The sequence below is a fragment of the Nanorana parkeri genome, unplaced genomic scaffold (assembly GCF_000935625.1).
Source record: "Nanorana parkeri isolate BGI_ZX_2015 unplaced genomic scaffold, ASM93562v1 scaffold1364, whole genome shotgun sequence".
Lineage (NCBI taxonomy): Eukaryota > Metazoa > Chordata > Amphibia > Anura > Dicroglossidae > Nanorana > Nanorana parkeri.
In genome coordinates, this window is record NW_017307632.1 from 106786 (window position 1) to 116099 (window position 9314).

At 44.7% G+C, this 9314-nt stretch overlaps 1 protein-coding gene across 1 annotated transcript in view; it reads left to right on the forward strand.

Moving 5' to 3' along the window:
* The window catches only part of LOC108797900 (retinol dehydrogenase 3-like), an 11071-nt gene extending 3856 nt beyond the window's left edge, over positions 1 to 7215 (forward strand). Inside the window, exons 3-4 of the mRNA XM_018569597.1 lie at positions 5443 to 5606; positions 7007 to 7215. Coding sequence (XP_018425099.1) covers positions 5443 to 5606; positions 7007 to 7215 — 373 coding nt within the window. The remainder of the gene's footprint in view (positions 1 to 5442; positions 5607 to 7006) is intronic.
* The last annotated feature ends 2099 nt before the right edge of the window (positions 7216 to 9314 follow it).

The following is a 9314-nucleotide window of genomic DNA, read 5'->3' on the forward strand; positions in this document are numbered from 1 at the left end:
TTATATACCTCCAAAAGAAAGCTCTATTTTTTAAAATAAATTGCAAGTCAATTTTTGACTGACTGGTGAGACACCCTAAAAATGTTTCAAGCCCTATAGATAGATAGATAGATAGATGGATAGATAGATAGATAGATAGATAGATAGATAGATAGATAGATAGATAGATAGGAAGAGATCATAGTGTTGCGAAATGTACATGTAAAGAAAAACGCTAGACTATATACACCCGTATTTCACATTGATGTCACTGTTAGGAGCAGATGAGTGACTCTGGATGCAAACAGTCTGCTTACAGGGCCGTTCAACTGTCCCCAGCTGCATATAGTGTCTCCTTGAGCAAGCACATATGGACAGTGCTAGCCTGTCATTAACTTGTACAGGCTTCCTATCCACCGCCGAACATAAACACCTTGCCATATCCGCCATAGAAATACACTGTTCTGGGCAGTGTACATACATGAACACCTGTGTAAATGAGCCCTTACAGCCTTGCAACCAGCATGGAGCCACTTCTTGCTGAATTTGATAGAAGATTGCTTAGCAGACCAGGATAATAAATTTCTTTGGCAGACAGAGGCACACTCCAATAAACCATGCACTATATGATTATAGTAATCCTGATGGAACACACGCCACAGCACGTGCTTGGAAGAGCATTCACGCGACACGTTTCAGAACATACATCATCCTTGCAGTGTCATTAGTTGTTAATGGCAACCGAAACGTAGCTGGTAAATGTGCGAGGACACACATACAAGCATGAAAGAGAAAACTTGGGATGCTAGCAGCTGAAAATGCTACATGCAGGGCTGTATTTCCCACAAGGCCAACCAAGGCCCAGCCTCGGGGCAGCAGGGAGTAGAGGGGCAGCAGGGGTGTGTAATTCCTATCTCCCGATGCCCGGGACACGCAGTTCCAGGCGCTGGGCGGTAAGTTGTTTTCTACATTTAGCCCTGCTTTGGGCAAGCAGAGCTAAATGTACAGCCGCTTGTTTTTTACAAGTGATCTCAGCGATGTCGCTAAGATCACTTCTCTGCAGCCTGCAGGTCTGCCATTCTCCAATAGAGGGCATGGGGGGGTTTGGTGGGTGGGGCGCATTGAAGAACCTGGCCTTGGGGCAGCAGAGAGAGTAAGAGAGTAAATCCGGCTCTGGCTACATGAGCTACTTTGCCGTGCATGCGGCACCCATTGAAATCAATGAGCAACGAGTGATAAAAACCATGCACGAACGCGTGTTCACATTTGTTCCTGCATCGCGTAGTGTGGAGAGGGACTAAATATAATGGTGGTGCAGCAAAACCTGTTCAGAAATGTCATTTTTAGCCTTTTGTGTCTTTAGCCTGATTTGAGTTTCAGAGCACTGTACTTGCACATACAGTAGCCAGCAGGCATTTGACATGTGCAATTCGTTTTGTTCCGAATCAAAATTGGAGGTGTCATAATGCTTTTCATATGACACCTCGGCTCACAGACCCGAATGGCATTAGGAAACTGACGTCACGGCTCGCTCCGCCCATCTGTTTACTTTCGAGCAGGAATGTCATTTTGCGGTGAGTTTTCGTCGGGTTCGGACGGTCGTCGTGCAGCGGGACTTTTTTTATTGCAGCGGGTCGGCGGGCGTCGTGCATTGTGATTGACGCTGAATTACATCGATGGAGCCATTTTTTTTTTTTTATTAAAGGAATAGTCAGAAATTGGCTCTTTGTTTGTTTGTTTTTTTCAATTAAAGGATTTTATCAATAGTCTGGACTTTCTAATAACTATTTTATTTAACCCTTTAGTGAATGGGTAGGGGTACAACTACCCCTTACTCATTCACAATGGGGCGGCGGCATTTGGGTGCCCCCTTAATTAAAGTGGTACCCCGATGCAAAGAAGCAATCTTGCCCTCAGACCCCCACAACCACCAGGTCAGGGTTGTCGGAAAGAGGCCCTTGTCACCATCCCAATGCCGAGGGCACAAGGCCTGGTAAGGCGCAGGGAGGGAGGGGCTTTTGATCGTCGTCGTCGTCCCCTTTCCTGCCCTGCCGGGCCAGTGCTCGGATCAAGGGTCTGGTAGGAATGTTAGGGGGGACCCCACTTTTTTTATCCTTTTTGGGGGGCTGGGGTTCCCCCTTAAAATTCCTACCAGACCTAAAGGGCCTGGTATGGATTTTGGGGGAACCCCATGTACTTTTTTTTGTTTCAACTTGGGGGGGTCCCTCCTAACATTCCTAACAGACCTAAAGAGCCTGGTATGAATTGGGGGGGAACCTCACGCTTTTTTTTTTCTTCTGCAGACTAAAAAAAAAAGTTTATTTTTTCTGTCATTTTGCTGCAATGAAATTTCGTCCAACAAATGAAAATTGCGTCCAGATTACCACTAACGAATTTTGTCCAAATCCGAATCGAATTGAATCCCGAAAAACAAAACAAGTCTTTTGCCAGTGCACATGTCTAACAGGCATTAATAAAACTAGATGTATCTTTTAGCTGCTATCAATGTTTACATTTTGCTGCCTGGCATTTTTCAAACACACCCCACTGGGTGGTTATCAGTAGATTACATTTGGAAAGGTACAGTACATTTCCAATTGTATATAGCTGGTGTGGGGATTAGCTCCAAATAGTAGCGCATAAAGGACACATCCACTCGCTGTAATCTTCATTCAAGGGCTTCCTTGCCCACTTTTATTAAATGAAAGTCCACAAAACAGAACAATTACCCTCGCAGGGGTTCTTTAGCATCTCATGGCAGCACCTGCCCATCCAGCCTCCTGGCTTTGCATTTGCAGCACCGCTGCTCCGGCCTCAGCCCACTGTCTGTTCCTCCAGACAGCCTCAGTCATGTGCTAACCTGCACACTGGGGGTTCTTCCCAATCCGCAGCACCCTGCTGCACTGGACTCCACTCTGTCTCCTGGGTGGAGCTTTCCTGTCTCCCAGGTGGAGTCCTGAACACATGCGCTGGCCACTCAGATTCTGGACACAGGAATGGAGATACCACAATGGCATTGCCATGCACTGCCACACTGGCTACAAGTCTACTTTTCAGACCACATTCAGGGGGTAACATGAAATACGATCACATTAAGATCCTTTGACAGGATCTGTGAATAGAGACACTACCACCAGCCATCATGGCAGAGGTTCTCAATGGAATACAAGTGTGGTGACGTCAGAGTAGTCCACTCATTCTTTCTTCCGTCCATGTTACTGAATATTTGTACCTCAGTACGCACTGGGACGGAAGGAAGAATCTGCAGGAGCCAGAGCATTGTACCCGCAATCCACTGATTGCAGTTGCAACGCTTTACTGGCTCCAATGCAAACAAATAATAAATGGACATTTTTGCCTTTATGAAGATGTGCATTTATTAGTTTGTTGTTTTTTTAAAAGGGGGACAAAAAGCAATATGCAAGGTTTAGACTAGGGGTAGGCAACCTCAGCACCCCAGCTGTAGTGAAACTACAAACCCCATCATGCTTCTGCCTCTGGGAGACATGCTTGTAGCTCACGGAGTCCTGCAATGCCTCATAGGATCTATAGTTACACAACAGCTGGACTGCCAAGGTTGTCTACCCCTGGGATTCACCTACATTCAAGTTTGGTTTTCTGCCTGTGTCCCCGTTGGGGAGATTCATTATTTTTAATAGTAACCATTGTCACAGAAACAAAGTGAGGGGAAGTCCTGAGTTGTCCCTAGAACAAGAGGTAAGAAGAAATCTTTCAATATGGATACCTGTTCCAGACGCATCTATCCACTCAGCTGCAAGCACAGTTCATGTATTCTGACAACTTCCGTCGGCCGATGTCAGAATACAAAGGAAACAGCGGTTGATTCCTCCATCAATGCTTGTAAGCATTGATGGAGAAATCTGTTCTACTTTTTTCGTTCAACCCACTGGCTCAACAAAAAAATTAGAACAGTGTATGGTGAGATTTAGACAGGAATTCCCCTCACTTTGGGAAATTTCCTCTAACTTCCTGTTACATCTCTGTAACGGGAAGAGAAGGAAAATTTTCCTCAGTGGTACACAGACATCAATCAGATTGCCTGGCAGAGGTTTTAACTAGGGATGCACCGATACAATTTTTTCCAGACCGGGTACGAGTACTGATACTTTTCCACAAGTACTTGACGATACTATTTACCGATATATTTATTTTAGTGTCAGTTTTTCTAAAACAAGACAGACTAATGATTTTAGGACAGTGATGAAGTGCCAGGGCCCAGTCTCCTGGTAGTTCTGCCACTGACTACAGAGGGACTACAAATGTCAGCAATACGTTATACAGCAATGAAGAATAACAGCAGCTATAGAGGACTACAAATCCCAGCAATACGTTATACAGCAATGCAGAGTGGCAATTGGCTATAGAGGACTACAAATCCCAGCAATGCATTATACATAAATGTGGAACTCAGGAGGCTGTGCTGGGTCTCAGGTGGCTGTGCGGGTCTCAGGAGGCTGTGTAGGGTCTAAGGTGGCTGTGCAGGGTCGCAGATAAGCTGTGCAGGGTCTCAGATAAGCTGTGCCGGGTCTCAGGAGGCTGTGCATGGTCTCTGGTGGCGTGCGGAGTCTCAGGAGGCTGTGCGGGGTCTCAGATGGGATTTGCGGGGTCTCAGATGGGCTTTTCGGGGTTCCAGGTGGCTGTGCGGGGTCTCAGGGTGGCTGTGCGGGGTCTTAGGTGGCTGTGCAGGGTCTCACCAGGGCTCTGCGGGGTCTCAGAAGCATTTGCTCTATGTACGCTAAGCAGCTCAGTGTACACAATGAGTACATCCACCAGTGTGGTCCTCCTAAGGGTCTCTATAGATCTGAAATTATGATTGTCATAAGAATTGGCAGACACTCTCAAACATTTTCTGGAGATTTCAGAAGTGTTTTTCTCCCACCATTGTGGGCCAACAAAGCATAATGTATTTCTCAGGCACATGCATCAAGCTAGAGGGCATTGTTCTGTGTGAGTAGGCCAAGCAAATATTCAACTTGTCACAGCTTGCTAAGTGTGAGGCCTTGGGCAGGGAAAAGCAGTGAAATGGATCGCTTCTCTGCCTCTGAGGTCTGTACTTGCTGTTAAATTATGTGGGAATGCTGGTGGTTGTTTGCTATCAGAATACTGGAATGCCCTCATGAACTTAAATGATAGTCCATGTCATGAGTACGTGGTTCGGGATGCTTCTCAGAATACAAATTAATAACAAACAAATAAATTGCAGCCCCTTACCAATATGCACAATCTTAGTCAATAACAATGACTTTGCGGCACTCACATTCCCTTTATTTTATGTAGCCTTGATCAGTGAACGTCCATCATGTTTGGTATTTGTAACCATAAACACAAATTTGAACCTTTTATTTGCTAGGGCTATATATCAAACTGAAAAGAGTGGTTTTCTAAATGTGGAACAGCTGTGTCTTATGGTATGATTTTGTTTGTTTATTTTTTTTCTTTTAGACGGGAAGTTATGGATTTTGGCATTAGGGTTTCTATAGTTGAACCAGGAGGTTTCAATACCGGTATTATTAACTTGTCCATGCATGAGAAGAATATAAGCGAAAAATGGGAGGCTCTGCCATCGGAGACCAAGATGAGTTATGGAGAAAAGTACAAAGAGAAATGTGAGATTTATTAAAATGTATTCTTCACCATCACTTAGGCTACCTCTTAGGCTTATTTAAAGAAAACATTTTATTAACGAGAACTATGAGGTGAGGTCGGCTCAACCTCATAGTTCGAGCCGACATGTGACAATGAAACTGTCACACGTCGGCTCAATAGGTCGGGAAGTGAGCGAACACATACTGTCGCTCGCTCACTTCCCGATCATGTCCCTGCAGAGAGCCGTGACTGTCAGTCACGGTTCCCTGCAGGGATTTCCCCCCTCCCCGCTCCGATCCTCCAGCACTGACTGGCGGAACGGATGGGGGCGGGTACAGCTGGCTCTGCCTCTAGATAGGCAGAGCCAGCTGTCAATCACGCAGCTGGGTGGATCTCGATAGTAATGTCGGGATCCGTCCCGGCTGCGGCGATCTCAGTATACCACGAGCTGTAGCTCCCTTGACCCTTAGGAGAACTATGGGGAAAAACACTTACCCCATAGTTCTCTTTTAACCATTGCAGTGGGGCTACCCCCGCACTGCAATGGTTAACTGCTCCATTGTGCCTAGGGCCAACCGTCCCCTAGAGCATCTCTCCCCTCCTTTGCAGTGGTCTAGGAATCCTTGAATCATCACCTCCAATACAGTGTATAGGACATGAGGATACTGAGGGACATACCATCGCTGCAGCAGAGGAGAGAGGCTTGAAGGGGACAGCTGCCGGCTCAGAGGATCGGGTGAGTATAACTTTTTTTTTTTAAATCTAGGCAAAAAATTAACACTTAACCCTTGCAGTGCAGGGGTAGCCCCACTGCAATGGTTAATAACATTTCTGCCCAGAATTCTTTAATAAAGCAAAGACTATCCACAACCGAAAAAATGTTGGACTTTTAAATAAGGGAATTGTTGGGAATTCGTGTTTTTTTTTTGTTCAATTAAGGAATTTGTTGTGTGTTTAGTTACATTTTATTTAACCCTTTAGTGCAGGAGGGGGTGGTATCTGGGTACCCCAGGGGCACCCAGATGCCCCTGGGACTTTCCTGTCCTGCCAGGCTCCTGCCCAGATTAATGGTCTGGTTTAGGGTTTTTTGCATCCCTGATCTATATTTTACAATTATTTTTAGATATGCTTTGTTATTGGGAACATATAGCAAAAATAGTGGGGGGGGTTTCAAATTGTGCTGCAAAGATAGTAATACACTTTAAAGTAGTAGGCCTTTGTTACACTAAGAACACCAACTAAGGCTTCCCTAAAAAATTAACATGGTATTATAGAGGTACCTTTTATGGATGGGCACACATTTGAGGGTTGTAGTACAAAGGATCAGGTAAATAAAAGGTTCATATATAGTGATGCTTGTATAAACGTGTAAGCAATATGACATTTGTATTTACCATTTTGTTTTATATATTTAATATAGATATACAGTATTTGCGTATGGCAATTTCATCTGGCTCTTCCAAGATCTTCAAGGTGACAAACTGTATGGAGCATGCACTGACTGCTTATTACCCATGGACAAGATACTCTGCGGGATGGGATGCCAAGTTATTATTTATCCCACTTTCTTACATTCCAACATTCATTGCTGATCGAGTAGCAAGGAGGAATTTACCAAGACCAACTTAGCAAACACCATGAATTCCAAAAAGCAGGAATCGCTCAGATGCGTGATAGAGGATAAGCACGAAAATTGGCTCATTCAATAAAGCAGTTAAGAGCAAGAAGTGAGTGGTGAATTAGCCTATAGGTGCCCCTGGTACCTGTCTGTGTTCTGTGATTAATATAACCTTTCTCATTATAGTTTTTATGTTTTTATATTTACTTGTATATACTCAGCTTCTAATACAGTCAAGGACTATAGATGGTTCAGATACTAGAATTATTTTCAAATGTGAGACAATGTCAACTCTAATTAGGCAACACTTTGCACTTTGACTGTTTCTGCAGTAGTTGATTAGCAATGCTTTTAATAGTTCTATAAAAATTATGTAACAAGAAATAAAACGTGACATTTCTTCTGCATCAACACAAAAATTGAGGAGCGGGGACCAGTGCTGTATTTTGGTTTTGTGCTGCCCTAGGCAAGACTAAACTCAGGCACCCCCCCCCCCATCTAAATTTGCCCCACCCCATCCTGTTTAGGACATTTTGCGCAACCTGCCAGTCACTGGATACAGCAAACACGGGGTCCCAAGGGAGCTGTGCATGGTCTCTGGTGGGCTGCACGGGGTCTCGGGAGAGCTGTGCAGGGTTTATGGTGGGCTGCGTGGGTTCTATGATGGGCTGTGCAGGGTCTCAGGAGGGCTGTGCAGAGTCTCTTTCCCTGATACATAAGCTGCTCCACTTACAAGCAGCCCAAAGTGCCATCAGTACCAACAGGATACATTGCAGTCCTCCAGCCTGCTTCTGGGACATCCCACCATCAGCTCACATGATATGGCCAGCCCCGAGCCATCCGCTGCTTCCCCTCCACCTCCTGTACAAAGCCAGCTGGACTGCATCTCACTGGGCCCTCCCCTCTACCGAGCAGCTCTCTAATTAGGCAGCCACTCTTAGGGCCACTGCCTGATTCTGTGCGGCCCAGCCTCGGCCCACCGGGCAAGTACCCAGTATGCCCAAAGGTAAGTCCGGCTCTTTCCACCTCATTGGTTTGGGGCGCATTTTCTGCCGCCCCCCTGGAAAGTGCCGCCCTAGGCAAATGCCTAGTTTGCCTTGCAGTAGATACACCCCTGGCGGGGACACATGTTGTCTACTCATGACTCATTCAGATGAGTAACACATTTTCTCAGTACCGGCACTGTGGTACACATACATCATTATCATGAAATAAATAAGATGCCATAGCTGACCTCTATATCATGTTGATCCTCCGACTTTTATACTTTTAGATGCTGACTGACAAAGGTTATGTAGGAGTTAGGATTTCATTCTGGTTTAACTTGATGCATAAATATTCTGGGGCAGTAGCTCAAAGTATTAAAGCCAGAGGATCACAATAAAAGTTAGATCTTAATAAAAGTTAGTAAATCTCTTTTTATCCCTGCATTTGTATTTATATTCATCCAGTTCTGAGATTTACACAATTCTGTCACATGGCACAGCCCTTTCTGGCATTGGAGAAGACCTAATTTCCCTCTGCTGCACTTTAGTAATATTTACAGGTCTTGTCCTTCTCTTACACTGTGACTGGAGAGTTAAAAGACCGATGAGCTCACTTCTCTGTCACTCTGCTTTCTCCTCCTCTCTGCATGTTCCTTGTCATACCTTGAACACTGCAGCACAACTGACTGGCTTCTTGTGCTGCTTCTCCCTCTTGGTCTGAGCTCTCTTGTACAGTGGATTGCAAGAGGCGGATACAAAGTCATATTCAGGTACTTACACTGCTTGTGTAAAATGAAAAAATACATTGCATGATAAATTAATAAATCTGGAGTGACTTTAATTTGTATGTGTTTTATATCAAACGAACCAAAGAAAGACAAGTCCAACAAAAATGGATGATTGCCACAATTTGAGTAAACTCTACTATCGGTGAAGTTTTTATATATTTTTATTGATGTTTTTTATATCTGCCTGCAATTTAGCTAAAGGAGTAATGTCCATAATTGCACAGCAACCTATGTTTATGCTTCTGCATACTGCACCATGATCTATGTACTGAGGAAGGCCATTCCTGTGTGAATAAGCCCAACTGAGAATTGATCACCATTACTTACATTCTTTGA